This window comes from Clinocottus analis, unplaced genomic scaffold (genome assembly GCF_023055335.1).
Source record: "Clinocottus analis isolate CAN_PGR_092001 unplaced genomic scaffold, fCliAna1.0.p SCAF_3, whole genome shotgun sequence".
Taxonomy (NCBI): domain Eukaryota; kingdom Metazoa; phylum Chordata; class Actinopteri; order Perciformes; family Cottidae; genus Clinocottus; species Clinocottus analis.
The window spans coordinates 15,053,867-15,064,204 of NW_027176042.1; the positions used below are offsets into that span (position 1 = coordinate 15,053,867).

General features: G+C 40.3%; 2 protein-coding genes across 5 annotated transcripts; one reads left to right on the forward strand and one right to left on the reverse strand.

Annotated features, from left to right (window-relative positions):
• LOC137795989 (uncharacterized) lies at positions 1 to 8,054 on the reverse strand. 3 transcript variants are annotated; one of them, XM_068593611.1, is made up of 6 exons: positions 7,884 to 8,054; positions 2,465 to 2,638; positions 2,209 to 2,365; positions 1,261 to 1,436; positions 854 to 1,082; positions 1 to 747 (listed from the first exon to the last, which is right to left on the reverse strand). In XM_068593611.1, exons 2-6 carry the CDS (start codon positions 2,621 to 2,623, stop codon positions 545 to 547), a joined length of 924 nt encoding a protein of 307 aa, XP_068449712.1. In that variant the 5' UTR covers positions 2,624 to 2,638; positions 7,884 to 8,054; the 3' UTR covers positions 1 to 544. The 3 variants fall into 3 exon arrangements, with proteins under 3 accessions (XP_068449712.1, XP_068449710.1, XP_068449711.1); XM_068593609.1 differs by lacking the exon at positions 7,884 to 8,054 and adding an exon at positions 2,931 to 3,151; XM_068593610.1 differs by lacking the exon at positions 7,884 to 8,054 and adding an exon at positions 2,720 to 2,799.
• On the forward strand, positions 3,415 to 9,484 carry rrp9 (ribosomal RNA processing 9, U3 small nucleolar RNA binding protein). Of its 2 annotated transcripts, none has more exons than XM_068593607.1 (15): positions 3,415 to 3,600; positions 3,728 to 3,822; positions 3,943 to 4,055; positions 4,157 to 4,224; positions 4,973 to 5,014; positions 5,105 to 5,231; positions 5,362 to 5,486; positions 5,581 to 5,673; positions 5,799 to 5,899; positions 5,988 to 6,122; positions 7,911 to 7,973; positions 8,074 to 8,231; positions 8,470 to 8,549; positions 8,692 to 8,765; positions 9,297 to 9,484. In XM_068593607.1, the coding sequence occupies exons 1-15, from the start codon at positions 3,517 to 3,519 to the stop codon at positions 9,397 to 9,399; spliced, it is 1,461 nt and encodes a 486-aa protein (XP_068449708.1). In that variant the 5' UTR covers positions 3,415 to 3,516; the 3' UTR covers positions 9,400 to 9,484. The 2 variants fall into 2 exon arrangements, with proteins under 2 accessions (XP_068449708.1, XP_068449709.1); XM_068593608.1 differs by having other exon boundaries at positions 8,074 to 8,219; positions 9,297 to 9,483.
• Positions 9,485 to 10,338: the final 854 nt, after the last annotated feature.

The following is a 10,338-nucleotide window of genomic DNA, read 5'->3' on the forward strand; positions in this document are numbered from 1 at the left end:
TAGCGGTTCCAAAAGTTTATTGTCCCTTATGTAGTTCATTACAAACAGACAAGTGACAGAATTTCGGAAACAAGATAAAATATCACTTACAGCAAAAAACTATTCTAGAAGCACAGGTTAGCTTAGAGTACAGTTTGGTATGAACAGCACCCTTGTTATTTTTAAAATGTCCTACTTTTAAAAACACACAAAGGCCAGCTGACTGAAAAGTTGAACCAGTACAAATGTTTGACAAAGGCCAACATCACGGAAGATTTAGACACAGCCACTTACTACCTTGAAATAAATAAAAACACTCGGTAGTTTTGACCCACAAACGATTACACGCAACATATTATAGTGCTGTCCAGAGTATTGTTTGTCACCAGATTCAACTTTACAGCTGGAACAAATAAAAATAACTCTGAAAAGTGTTAAAATAGCTACCTTCAAGCACTAGATTTCCATACTGAATAAACTACAGGTGGATTAAAAAGGCAACCTGTCACATTTCTATCAGAGAATGAAAAACCGGTGACCAACAGATGAAGGCAGACTCAAAAGATTATAACTGAGAATCATTTTCCATTGCTCCATTTTCATTCAGGAGTGAAGCTTCTTGGCAAAAGCTTTGATCAAGCAAAGCTTTGTTTTCAGCTTTACCCATACCCAGTCTCTTCTTTAATAGCTTGTCCTCATTATTCAACTTTGTACGGATTGCAATTTTTATTTGGCTGCTTTCAACGCCGAACTTGACCGCCACGTGAGCTGGAAAAAGAAGCATAAAAAAAATGTGATTTCCCATATTCAAATTCATAAACAACACAACATCTACCAAGAAGGTGTGTGTGATACTAAATGTTCTTTATCTCACCAATTAAACTTCTCAAGATCTCGGGTGGGAGTTGAGGCTTGTGGCAATCTTCTCCAGTGAAGGTGTTCCTTCGGCCCTGCAGAGAGTGTGTGGCCAACGTTTCTCTGTCAAAAAGTATCATCAGCAAAGCCGACGTGTACTTTTTGTAGTCTGCAATCTCGGCGATGCGCATGTAAAGGTTTCTTGGCACTCGAAGATGCTCCGAGAGATACAAGAAATTGTGATCGTCCTGCGAGAAAAATCAAAATGAGAATGTTAGCTTTAAATACACTTGTGAAATTGTCAAATCCTATTAGCAAAAAATGCTTGAAGCAAGAGCTATGAAATATTGTATCATTAGCTACTCCTATGAGAACAAAATTTGAGCAATTATTTTTTGTTAGAAGACATAGAATAGGAGCACTGACCTCTGGCATATTGAGTTCTTCTCTCATCTCTTCCCCGGCCTCACCCAGGAAAGAGACGGCTTCATCGTGAGAGGTCTGTGGCACTGCTGCGGCCTCGCCTCCTTGGAGGACATGATCCAGAGTGACTCGCAGTTCATGTGCTGTGTGCCTCATCTGCATCATGAGAGTGTTCATCTCTGTAGAAAGTGCAAACAGGGCAAGTTTATCCATAAAAACAGTATGAGATGGCATGTTTACAGGGCAATAGCTAGGATGTTAACAGACACCACGAGTCCCAACTAAGAAACTTTTGACATGCCAACAGCCAAACACATTAAAGTATCTAAGAAGAATCAAAATAGTTTTACTTTAGCTTTTTAATTCAACTGCTTATTACGCAGATTGTTTAATTTCTCTACATTGTGGGCCTGATGCTTCCTCAACACTGATTTACAGGTATATAAAAATTAACCATTTACCTTTTTTTTTTAACAGATCTGTAATTTTCTAATAATTTCCTAGGAGGTTTTCTGAAAGAAATTATGCTATTTGCTACAAATGTAAATGGCCTTGGAAGAAACATTCAATTTAAAAACACAGATAGTCATATTTCTACTGGAGATTGAATTCTCAAAATTTGCTGATTTACTCGCCTGTCGACAGATTTGTTTTCATGATTTACCTTGCACAAACTCAAAACTCTGAAAGCAATTCCATTACAAGTTAACTATTTAAATTTAGTACCAAAGTCATTTGTTCTTTTCTTGAAAATTATTCAGAAATTTCAAATGTGACAATTACAGCATTACCTGTAATGTCTTATTCTATCTAAAACACATCAGAATCCAACTTAAAGAGCTAACATGTGTGACATGTCCTGCCGAGTCACATACAGTAGTCGGACTGTGTTGTTTTGGTAGGCGTTTCCTTTTTAGCATATGAATTAATAAGTCATCTTCTTCCACCCACCTTTCATCTCCCTCAGTTCTCTCTCGGCCAGAATCCTACATCTGCGTTCATACTTGAGTTGTGCCTGCAGCTGCTCAATTTTCATGAGGAGACTGATAGTGTCTGTTCTAATGTCTGGGCTTGTAATATTTTCTTCATCAAAGTCAATGTTTTCATGCTGCCAAATGAGAAGAAATCACAGAAACAACTCTTAATGTGTAGAAAATAAAACAGTTGTGTTCATGCACATTTGCATAAATCAAATAGCATATATCACCTCGTTGTTGGGAAAAGGGGAGTAGCTGGACTCCTCAGCCAACCTGTACTTATCCTCCACTGGATCGCTGCCAAACTCCTGTGCCTCTGTGCCGATTTTTATCATCTTGACTGGTGGTGGTGTTGTTGGAGTCGCCCCTGCGTCTCTCTTGGGTGGCATGGGGGTGAGAAGAATCTGTGGAGTAGAGATTTGATCAGTTGACACACCGCGCACAAGCCCTTTCAGCACAAGATGGAGTCAAACTTTGAGACAAACTTTTTCATTCGATCGGCGTGGTTTTTCCGTCCATTTTGAAGACAAAAATGAAAAGTTAGTTCACATCGCATCCCCCTCCCCCTTCCTCCTCAACCCCTCCTACTAGCTTCTAGATTGCCTCCAGCTGGAAATACTAAGTGATATCGTCAATACATTATCAAATACCTAATACACGTGATATTGTACGCGAGACGGTTGAGATGGGGCTCACCTGGCCGGTCAGCTCTACTTCACGGATAAACTGTAGCCACAAACACAGAGGACAGAGACAGCGCAGTAAATGCAAATACTGCGTAGTAGAGGAAGTAGTAGTACTACTGCAGTAGTACAGTACATAGATCCCGATACATTTACGGCTATTTTTCCACAGCCGCGCTAAAGTTTCCCGGTTAAATATGTGTGAAATGCTGCACCTTTATTTATGTTTTACTGTGTGTGGTACACAGGCGTGCAATATTATCGCGTTGTGAAATTTATATTTTTACAATTATATGCGGAACAAAGGTGCGAAAACGCACTCCCCGAGGGAAGTATTTTACCACTGAACAGTTTCCTGCTCATCGTAAATTCGAGATTTACCCAATGGGAATCGAGGGTTTCCACAGGAGGCGGGACATTCAGAACGAACTGTGAAAATCAGCCAATCAGCGTCCGTCTTCAACATGACTCCAGCTCCATAGTTTGGTTGCAGTGAATCCATGTGGGTCCAATGTTGACTTGCTCACTGAGAAAGTTGAGCAGTTGAACTATCTACAGTTAGCGTTTACGTCGAAACACCACGCGTGCTTATTTCAACAATGTCTTCGACTTTCTTTATTAAAAAAAAAGAAAACCCCAAATTTGCCCAAAAGGGAAAAAACACAGCGCCGCTCAAACGAAAGGTAAGTAAACTTAGCAAGTAAGCTAAGTCATGTACTGTTAGCTAACATGTGACGCTACCTGTTCCTATCTGCTGCTTTAACTAGCCAGTTTCATTACAACCTTTCCATTTGCTTTCTCCTTCTGCAGGGCGATGGGGACTCGGGCGCAAAGAGTAAGGTACGAGCCAAGAAACCCAACCCGAGACACAACGAAGAGATCTCCAGCGACTCAGAAACAGAGAGGTAATGAAATTTCTCATGTGCTCACTTTGGCATGATGATCACTTATATAGTCCCCCTTTGAAAGTGCGTAACTAACACAGCAAGTCGTAAATATGTGTGACTTTGTTTGTTGTTGTTCAGTCCTGTAGTGCCGAGGAAAAGACAGTCAAAAGAAGAGCCTGATTATGACGAAACGCCACAGGAGAAGAAACTCAGATTAGCCAAACGCTACCTCGAACAACTAAAGGCACAAGGTACACTTGTATTACCAAACACTATATCTAAGTAATTTAACATACTGTCTTTGCCTGTATGTATGTATGTATGTATTTATTGTGTGGTCTGATTTCATCAGAGGAAGATAAAGCAGAAGATGACAACTTTGAGACTGATCTGATTGCTGGAAGACTTCAAGAAGAAGTGGTGAGATCCTATTCTGTATTAAAGCAGACAGGAGTTTGATTACTGGTGAAATGGCCCTGATGATCCCAACCAACCAAATGTCGGGCAAATAATGTCTGTGTGTGTGGCATGATGTGGGAAGTGTTTACAAGGCTGTGGGTTAGTCTAATGTTTCATTAAAAAATAGCTAAAAACTGTTTGACAATCACTTATGACTGGCTTCTCTCAGTTATAAGAATGATCCAGTCTTTGTTGTACCTTGTCTTTCTGATGGTTTCCATCATATTTTGCCAAAATCAGCATGCTTTGTGACTCAAAACGTTCCTTGTTAGTCGCAGTGTATCGCCTGTGTGAAGTAGCATCGAACACGGCCCTGAGATGACGGCCTTCCCTTCTTTCAACCCTTGAATAAAATCCAGATTTTAGCGTTTGTCCCGCAGTGATTCTGCGTTTGACAACGCAAGCCAATCAAAATACATGACATTGTCCTAATATGTGGTACACGCGACAAGGAATAATATGATGGGCAGTCCTGCATAAAACTGTACCTATGGTCACCCCAGACATTACTCCCTCTCAGTAATTTCAGTTTGATCATAAATCACCCTTTTCAGTTTCCTCAACTGAATCCGAACTAAACTTGTGTCTTTGATCTGCAATTATGATTATTAATATGCTTAAATACGTTAGATCAATTGCCATACACTAGTATTACCTCATACTATTGATCTTATTGTATGTGAGATGTTTTTGTTCTTCTTCCCCTCAGCTTGAACAAAAAGGAAAGCTTCAGCGGCTTATTGCCAAAGATGTAAGTATGGACATTTACATTCCTTTAATCGTCACGGCATGTCTTTTTACGTGAACATGACTGCTATTTTCTTTGTCTTTTTTGTTTTAGATCATGCCACCGGATGCTTCAGAGATTCGAGTGTTAAGAGGACACAAACTTCCAATTACCTGTCTGGTCATTAGCTCTGATGACAAGTACATATATTCTGCTGCCAAAGACTGCTCCATCATTAAATGTTAGTAGACATCAAAATTCTTTCTTTTGATACTTCAGTGAAGTATGTCTAAAACTGAAGATAAATGAAGTTGTCTTGTTTCTGAGGATAATATGGCGGACTCAATTCAGTATTTTTCTTATTTATTCAGGGGATGTTGCAACTGGGAAGAAACTACACACAATACCTGGTGGAAGGAAAGGTACAGACAATCGGCATGTTGGACACACAGCCCACATCCTGTGTATGGCCATTTCCTCAGATGGAAAATACCTAGTGAGTAGTACTCTCTCAACATATCCTGCTCCGCCAGCAGTTTGCCGAAGTGCAACTTAATGTTTTAAGAATCCTCTTTCTCAACATCTTTCAGGCCACTGGAGATGTGAACAGACTGATCATGATCTGGGAGGCAGAAACGCTTAAACATCTCTATAAGTTCACAGGACACAAAGGCCCTGTGTCGGTATGTTCTGCCTCTTGCTCTTTGTTACATGGAATACAAAATGTTATTCTCATCTTATCAGTCATGAAGATCCTGTCCTCCGAGTTTCCTCCTATAAAACACATTAAATGTTGTTTTCTTCTCAGGGTCTTTCTTTCAGAAAGGGAACTCATGATCTGTACAGCGCCTCTCACGATCGCTCGGTAAAGGTATGGAATGTGGACGAGAACGCATATGTGGAAACTCTGTGAGTAACTAATCAGACAATAGTTTTATCTCGCTGCCAAACACTAGAATTTGTTTTTGAACTTAACTGTTATTGTGCTTCGCTACAGCTTTGGGCATCAGGATGCTATAACAGGACTGGACAGCCTGAGCCGCGAGCTCTGTGTGACGGCCGGCGGAAGGGACCGCTCGGTGAGGGTGTGGAAGATAGCCGAGGAATCTCAGCTGGTGTTCCACGGTCACGAGTGAGTCCGTCCGTCTTTCCTCGGTTTTCTCAGTTTGCGTTAATCTATGATCAGAAGCCTATAAAAAAAGTTTTACTTTCCCTTAATGAAAACTAGCAGCGCACACAGCTCCACATCTAATGGTATATCAGATACAAAATAGTGGCAAGGATTAAATGGAACTGGATGAAGCCGTTATTTGCCCGAGGGGGATTTGCTTTGCACAAAGAGCATAAACGAATAAAGAGATGTATGTCAAGGGCAAGTTCAATAAAGATCAGAGGATAACTATATTACAAATCAAAAATATATACCACAACCAAGACTTTGAACAATAGCATTGTAAAATTAGTTTTGTATAAGAGCTTATATCACAATAAACGGTAAACAGGTAGAATTTGAATTTACCGCAATAATCAACAATTGATTTACGGTAAACTGAGCACAGAAAAATTACAGCAACAACACTCACTAAGCACTCTCAGACAATCTATTGAGTCTGTTATATAGAGCAGGCGTTCTCAACCTTTTATAACTGATTGTACCCCATGTGAACTAGTTTTCATTAAGTACCCCCTAACCAGCGCAAAGGTTGAAAGACTGTGACTTCAGTCTTTGATATAATATTTAAAATTCAGTTTTTGAACTTACACTTGTATTTCATTATATATTTATTAGGGCTGTGAAATGATTAAAATTTTTAATCAGATTAATCACAGGTTTCTGTGGATTAATCATGATTAATCGCATATTACCGATATTCTCGGTATATTTTTGTAAAAACATAAAGATTTATGATAAAAGACGAATATATACATTGTCATTTATACATTGGGGTGCTGTTGTAAACAATGCAACTATAGGCCGTAACGTGAACCGCGTTATCGTTTCATCCCGCTCCACCGTCGTGCATCTACACGATCTTTAGCTCATAAAAAAAGTTGTTTTGGAATCACTGCCAGATGCATTTTTAAGTCTCGAAAAGAGGACATGTCCGGGAAAAAGAGGCCGTCTGCTCACCCAGGTAATTCTCATTACTCACAGAAGTCCAGTGATCCCCTGTCAGCGCCACATGATCCGTAGCAGCCAAGTCACTTTCCGTTTTGTTCTTTTCAGCTTTATACAGTTGGTGGATTTGTGTAATGATTGTGTGTCTTTGCGGTGCTTTGATGCTTAGGTCCCCCGTTGCCACTCGCAAAACTTTGGTGAACCCCTCATCCTCAACAATATTCATTCCGCAACTGTGCTGCTCACCTTGTCACAGGCAGACTTAGTGAGGGGTCTTTGTTGTTCAGTGAGGCTGGTTTGACGCATTCCACCTGAACGCCCCTCGCCGACCAACATGCTGCGCGTTGAGATGTTAAGGCTGGTTGTGATGGTGAAACAACAACGTCTTCCCAAGTCAACATCTGACATCTGACTGCATGAGAGTGGAAATAGTTCAATGGGTATATTAGAAGCTCTTTCTGCGCATGCGTTAAAAAAATTAACGCATTAATCCTGTAATTTAATCATAACGCGTTATCTTTCACGACTCTAATATTTATTAAATATTTCAAAGGATTTTTTAATGGATGCATATTTTTATTTATCTATTTATTTTTCGATCTCGCGTACCCCCTGGAGTGCCTTCACGTGTACACCATTTGAGAACCACTGATATGAAGGGAAGTGAATGAGTTGACGGTGAAGATGAAACTGGTTTCAGTTACCTGTGATAATAGTAGTTGCTACTAGCAACAGGACACTCCACGGAGCCCTCAGGAAGAAGAGTCCCCTCACCTGTCACTATATTCTGTCGTCCTAAAGGGGTTCAATCGATTGCATCCAGCTCATCAACGAGGAGCACATGATCACGGGAGCCGATGACGGGTAAGACGGACGTCGCTCTTTACAGTCACCTTGTCTCGGTTTCACAGTGTTGTTCCACATTTATTCATGGTTCTCCTCTGTGTTCTCCGTGCGACCTCAGCTCCGTGTCTCTGTGGAGCGTCAACAAGAAGAGGCCTCTCAGCACGGTGAAAAAGGCTCACGGTTGCCATGGTGACGCGGGTCTGGAGCAGCCTCACTGGGTCTCTTCAGTAGCAGCGCTGCACAACTCGGATACCGTCGCCTCAGGTGCCTTTGGCTGTGAGAGTCCAGCTTTTTATTGTCACACATACATTTTGTGCACAGGACACATTAAATGTGTCTTTTTTTTCTCGTTTATCTTTTATGAATGCAAATGTAATCGTTAACATAAAATGCCATGTTCTGAAGTGCCCAAGACACTTATGATGACAGTTGATGCATTTGTGTTCATCTCAACTGCTCTTTAGATGTTCTGTTGTCTGCAGGGATGTAAAGTTACGTCTGTTCTTCTCTACAGGTTCACACAACTCGCATGTGCAGCTGTGGAAGTGTGGCCAGTATTACCGTGGACTGGAGCCTCTGTTCAGCGTACCGGTGGTGAGCTCTTTCGTTGTCCTCTTTTGGAAATAATCACGGTTAAATAAGATGTGTTTTTGGAGAGTAAACATCATGTACATTGCATTCCTGTCGACTACAATGGCCGTCTCAAAACGTAGCGTCTCTGCTCTTTCTCTCTCAGGCTGGTTTCGTCAACAGTCTGAAGTTTTCAAACTCTGGTCTGTTCTTGGTTGCAGGAGTTGGACAGGAGCACAGGTACATGAAATGTCCACTAGATGGGAGTGTTCATCCCTCTCTCATCCTCTGTCCCAATGACGGTAGCTTTAGATGACGTTAGCTGATTAAAAGGAGCTCAACAGTTGGTCGCATTGGGAAATGCATTTTTAGATGTCCAGAAAAATATGTTTAATATTTATGATGCAAAGTGGATAATTAGAAAAACTAGCAAATACCGTAAATGTGGTTTGACTCTAATTTGCTGGGTTTTAAAAAAGAACTTTCATCACAACCAAAGCTGACGATCTGAACTTAACCTGAAGGCTAAAATGTCTCCAGTCATAACTAGCCTCATTAGCCAGAGTTGATGCTTCATCGAAACTCGACACTTCAAATCAATGTCTGTGATCAAATCTGAGTTTAAAATGATCCCACACAAACATTTTTAAATATCATGTGGCATTTGTTCTGATTTCAAGGTCTGACACTGATTCACTTGTTTCACAAAGGTTTGAGGTGCTGCTACCTGGATGATGTTATCGGTTACTTAAGTATTTTTTTTTTCTGCAGGTTGGGACGATGGTGGAGATTAAAAGAGGCCAAGAATGCAATCTATATTATTCCTCTTAAAAGGAAACTTCCAGATCCAGAGGAAGTCCAGATACCTGAATAGTGAACTGTTAAGTGTCTTATTTTGTAAATTAAAGGTTTATAAATTGCCTTTGTGTCATGTTATTGTTTTTCTTTTGAGAAAAAAAATTGAAAAGCCCAAGAGTGATTTGTTTTAGGTTGTGTAAAAGCTGTAACTGCTTTAGTGAAGGAGTTTGCAGTGTGGGCAAGGTGAGCTGAATGACACGGGCCACCCAGGAGAAAAGGCTGTATTGTAGGCGTCGTCCTGTCGGCCTCACCAAGACTCACCTCTTCCCATCGCGTGATCCAAACTTGTGTTTGTTTTATTTTTTTATTCATAGAATTCTGCTGAAAGTTCCTTTTGTCAAGTCATCTGCTGGTAAAAGTTAACATCACTTAAATAAATTTAAAAAAGTGTACAGCAATGGGTTAACATTGTCATGGTAACTGCTTCTGTATAGGATTGTCAGCTTGTCACAGCCAACCATTAAATTACAAATAACTACAGGAGAATATTTTCTCTGGTAACCTGCAGAACAATTTAAATCTTGCAAAGTGTTATTGACAAATTAATCGTCACATTTGCAATTCAAAGCAATGTGACGAGCAGTACAGCTGGACTGAAAATGGTCTCTTACATTTGACTAAAACTTAAATCCTGTTATTGGAAGTAATGAATCACTAGCATAACCCAGCTAACAATGTTTTATTCGAGGTCATGATTAACATACAGCAGATTTAGTTTCGCACTTCCTCATTCCAGCAGGTGTCGGCTTTTGGAGAAGTGCTACTGTCCTTTTCACTGGTTCATCATTGTGTCCTGTTACTGTACATGTATATATTCAATTGTACATGTTTGGAGGGAATGACATGATTCTACCTTAGCCACCTTTACGGTTAAACATTTTGACAATTAGCTTTCATTTGGTAATTAAAGTTCTCCTGGATGAGCTGCAGGTTTACTTAAATTGAGGTACATTTA

Excerpts from the sequence above, each read along its gene's own strand:
- LOC137795989 (XM_068593611.1), bottom strand. The coding sequence starts at position 2,623 with ATGCCACCCAAGAGAGACGCAGGGGCGACTCCAACAACACCACCACCA. Across the intron at positions 2,366-2,464 it reads CCCCTTTTCCCAACAACGAG|CATGAAAACATTGACTTTGA; the intron begins GTGATATATGCT and ends CTCATTTGGCAG. Across the intron at positions 748-853 it reads GATCTTGAGAAGTTTAATTG|CTCACGTGGCGGTCAAGTTC; the intron begins GTGAGATAAAGA and ends TTCTTTTTCCAG.
- rrp9 (XM_068593607.1), top strand. The coding sequence starts at position 3,517 with ATGTCTTCGACTTTCTTTATTAAAAAAAAAGAAAACCCCAAATTTGCC. Across the intron at positions 4,056-4,156 it reads CGAACAACTAAAGGCACAAG|AGGAAGATAAAGCAGAAGAT; the intron begins GTACACTTGTAT and ends TGATTTCATCAG. Across the intron at positions 8,232-8,469 it reads CGCCTCAGGTGCCTTTGGCT|GTTCACACAACTCGCATGTG; the intron begins GTGAGAGTCCAG and ends TCTTCTCTACAG.